This window comes from Dipodomys spectabilis, unplaced genomic scaffold, assembly GCF_019054845.1.
Source record: "Dipodomys spectabilis isolate Male_0828 unplaced genomic scaffold, ASM1905484v1 ptg000003l, whole genome shotgun sequence".
NCBI classification, from domain to species: Eukaryota; Metazoa; Chordata; class Mammalia; order Rodentia; family Heteromyidae; genus Dipodomys; species Dipodomys spectabilis.
In genome coordinates this window covers 7,170,344-7,174,157 of record NW_024870680.1, presented here as the reverse complement: position 1 = coordinate 7,174,157, position 3,814 = coordinate 7,170,344, and the positions used below count along the sequence as shown (strand labels likewise).

The window sequence follows — 3,814 nt, the reverse complement described above, 5'->3', positions numbered from 1 at the left end:
GGCGAGTTGACGTTTGCATGCTCTTGTGTAAGGCCAGCTGGCATTACCTAACACATCGCCAAGTTGAGGATGGCCAGCTCAGCATAATTGCATTAAATCTGCCTATTCTTTCCATAAAGTACTTCCTAACTGCATCTACACAGGAAATGAGGTAAGAGGACACTTCAAAATTTTAAGACCCACATCTACCTTTAACCCCACTCCCTTGGCCACTCAAAATCATTATTTAAATGAGAAGAAAATATGGATTAAAACTTCCCTGCTGATGAACAGGTTTGCTCTACGATACTTGGTCTTCATTATTAAGATCATGAGTATTTTTATTAAATAGACTTTTGTTTTCAACAGAAAATGCATTCTATTTTATTTCTATAAAGCTCCATGAAGGAAACATTGATTCTTGCACATTCTGTGCGTGTGTGTGTGTGTGTGTGTGTGTGTGTGTGTGTGTGGTGTGTGTGTGTGTGTGTGTGTGTGTGTGTGTGTGTGTGTGTGTGTGCTGGAGCTTAAATTCAGGGTCTGGGCATTATCCCTTATTATTCCTTAGTTTTTTCACTCAAGGTTGATATTCTACAGCTTGAGCCACACCTCTTCTTTTTCCTTTTGGTAGTTGATTGGAAATAAGAGACTCTCACACTTTCTTGTCTGGGCTGGCTTCAAACCTCAATGCTCAGATCTCAGTTTCTTAAGTAGCTAGGATTACAGAAGTGAGTCCTCAACACCTGCCTTAATTCCTACACTTTCTATGGAACTGCTCTGCTAGGAAAACCCACATTAAATGCTAACTTAGCTCTTCCTGTAAGCGGCCAGAGGTGACCTGTGAAAATGGTTCGCTACAAACCCCACAAAATCATGCAAGTCAAGAGGTTCCAATCTTCATGTACACTTTAAGAACACCAGAGAAACAGCCCAGGCCATCAAGGGTATGCATATCCGAAAAGCGACCAAGTATCTGAAAGATGTCACATTAAAGAAGCAATGTGTGCCATTCCGGCTTTACAATGGTGGAGTTGGCAGGTGTGCCCAGGCCAAACAGTGGGGTTGGCCCAAAAACAGTGCTGAATTTCTGCTGTACATGCTTAAGAATGCAGAGAGTAATGCAGAACTGAAGGGTTTAGATGTAGACTCCCTGGTCATTGAACACATCCAGGTGAACAAAGCACCTAAGATGCGCCACCGAACTTACAGAGCCCATGGTAGGATTAACCCATCCATGAGCTCCCCCTGCCACATTGAGATGATCCTTACTGAGAAGGAGCAGATTGTTCCTAAACCAGAGGAGGAGGTTGCACAGAAGAAAAAGGTATCCCGGAAGAAACTGAAGAAACAAACACTTATGGCACGGGAATAAATTTAGCATAAAATAAACGCAAATAAATAAAAAAAATGCTAACTTATTTCAAAATCTTCCTACGTTCCCGCAGCTACCACTCAAGCTGGCAAATCTCCCTCTATGGTACCACTCTGATAGCTCATTTTCATCATGTCTGTCTCCATAACTAACTACAAATCCACTGGAGGTTGCTAGGCACAACCCTAAGGACCAATGACATACCTGCTCCTAAGAAGACAGATTCATTTACAATGATGTATTTATCATGCCCTTTATTCATTCAACAGACATTAATTGAGCATCTACGAAATCCTAGCTACACCATGCACTGGACATAGACAAGTGGCACAAGAATTCTTCCTATCCTCAGGATGGTGTTTTACAGCCCCACAAGCAAATGATTGCTGGAACACACAAGACAGAATAATTGACTGTGTCTGAGAAATGTGGAGAAGGCTTTGTAAAGAAGACGTCACTGAAGTGGACCTTAAAACATAATGAGTTTGTTTGTTTTCAGTATTTCTGGTTCTTTAATTCCATCCAAGTCATGAAAGTTTTATAGATTAAAAAGTGGGCAGGGGACAAGTTTGAAGGCATCCCATAAAGCATCTTTGTGAGCCAGGACCTGGAGGTTTAAAATTACAGAGAAGCCACACGGAGTGAAAGGTAAAGAACAAAGCTGGAAAGCTTCAAGACCTATGCTAAAGACGGTGTTGTACTGGTTAAACAATAGATCAATGGAACAGAATAAAGAGCCCAGAAATAGACCTTCATAAATACAGTCAACTGATCTTCAACAAAGGAGCAGAGACAACACATTGGAGCAAAGACAGTCTTTTCAGTAAACAGTTTTGGAACAAATAGACAAGCACATGCAGATAAATGAATTAAGACAGACCTGCTGAACATGGTGGCTCACACCTTAAATCCAAGCCACACCAGAGGATGAGATTGGAGGATTGCAGTTTGAAGCTACACTGGGCAGAAAAATCAGTAACACTCATATCTCCATTTAACCAGCAAAAAGCCAGAAGTAAAGCTGTGACTAAAATGGTAGAGCACCAGCCTTGAGTAAAAAAGCCAAATGATAGTTCAAGGTCCTGAGTTCAAGTCTTACTGTCAACACGCACACACATTCACACTCACACACACACAGAGACTTTAGATCTTTTTTTCAAAAAATAATTCAAAGTAAAATTATTATATTTTTAATTTTAAAGTGCAAAATACAAAACCCTAAGGATTCCTGGGAGTTTCATAACGGGGCGGGGGGGGGGGGAACTTAAATGACCTCGGTATGAAGATGATATTTTGCATACAACATGAGAGTCATAATCCATTAAAGAAAGAATTGATGAGCTTGGCTTCATTAAAACAAAACTTCTGGTCCATGAAAGATAATGTCAAAAAAATGAGCAGACAAGCCACAGATTTTTACCTAAGTCAGGTAGTGGTGGCTCATACCTGTAATCCTAGCTACACAGGAAGTTGAGATCAAGGGGTTGTGGTTTGAAGCCAGCCCAAGCAGAAAAGTACGAAGAGACTCTTTCTCCAAAATAACCAGCAAAATACTCTACTGGAGACAGGACTCAAGTGGCAGAGAGCCAGTCATGATCAATAAGCTGATTGAAAGTGCCCAGAGTTCAATCTAGGGGAAGGGAGGGGAAGGGAAGGGAAGGGGAGGGGAGGGGAGGGGAGGGGAGGGGAGGGGAGGGGAGGGGAGGGGAAGGGAAGAACATATATATATATAAATATATATACACACACAGAGATATATATATATAGACATATACATATATCCCAAGGTCTCTTGTACTCTTGCCCCAAGCTGATGCCATAGTGTTTGCACAGGGAAAGATCATTCCTCATACTCTCAAATGTAGCTACCGCAGCAACATTTCTGCCAAGAACCCTAGGATCTCCCCCCCCCCCTCTCTGTGCATGTGTGTTTGGATCGGTTCTGGGTCTTGAACTGAGGGTCTGGGCACTGTCCCTGAGCTTTTTTGCTCAAAGCTTAGTGCTCTACCATTTGAGCCACAGCCTCACTTCTGGCTTTTTTTGTGTGATTAACTGGAGGTAAGAGATTCAAGGGATTTTCCTGCCTGGACTGGCTTCAAACCACAACCATTCACCAAGATGCTAAGATGGAGCCAGTTAGACCGGTATCCAAACTTGAAGTGGACATTGTGGCATTCTTTATTGTATATTCTTCATTGTAGTATTCATTGTGTTAGACAGTTAGACTTGAAGTGGACATTTTGGTATTCTTCCCAGTTCCCCTATAGGAACTGATGAACTCATTTCTCAGCCTTGAAGCTTACTGGCTATTGATGGCTTGTGAATGGACCCTTTCTAAAACCTGACCTCAGCTGAAAGATAATATCCTGCTCAGGATCACCCTAGCCCCAGTTATGCCAGGATGGGTTACAAAAAGGTCAGATCTTTCCTGCCTTAACTTGGATCCAGTTTAATGACTGAATT

The 3,814-nt window shown here is 41.9% G+C and overlaps 1 protein-coding gene across 1 annotated transcript; it reads left to right on the top strand.

Moving 5' to 3' along the window:
• The first annotated feature begins 852 nt into the window (after positions 1-852).
• LOC122115309 (60S ribosomal protein L17-like) lies at positions 853-1,359 on the top strand. Its single transcript, XM_042688727.1, has one exon. The coding sequence runs from the start codon at positions 926-928 to the stop codon at positions 1,349-1,351; it is 426 nt and encodes a 141-aa protein (XP_042544661.1). The 5' UTR covers positions 853-925; the 3' UTR covers positions 1,352-1,359.
• Positions 1,360-3,814: the final 2,455 nt, after the last annotated feature.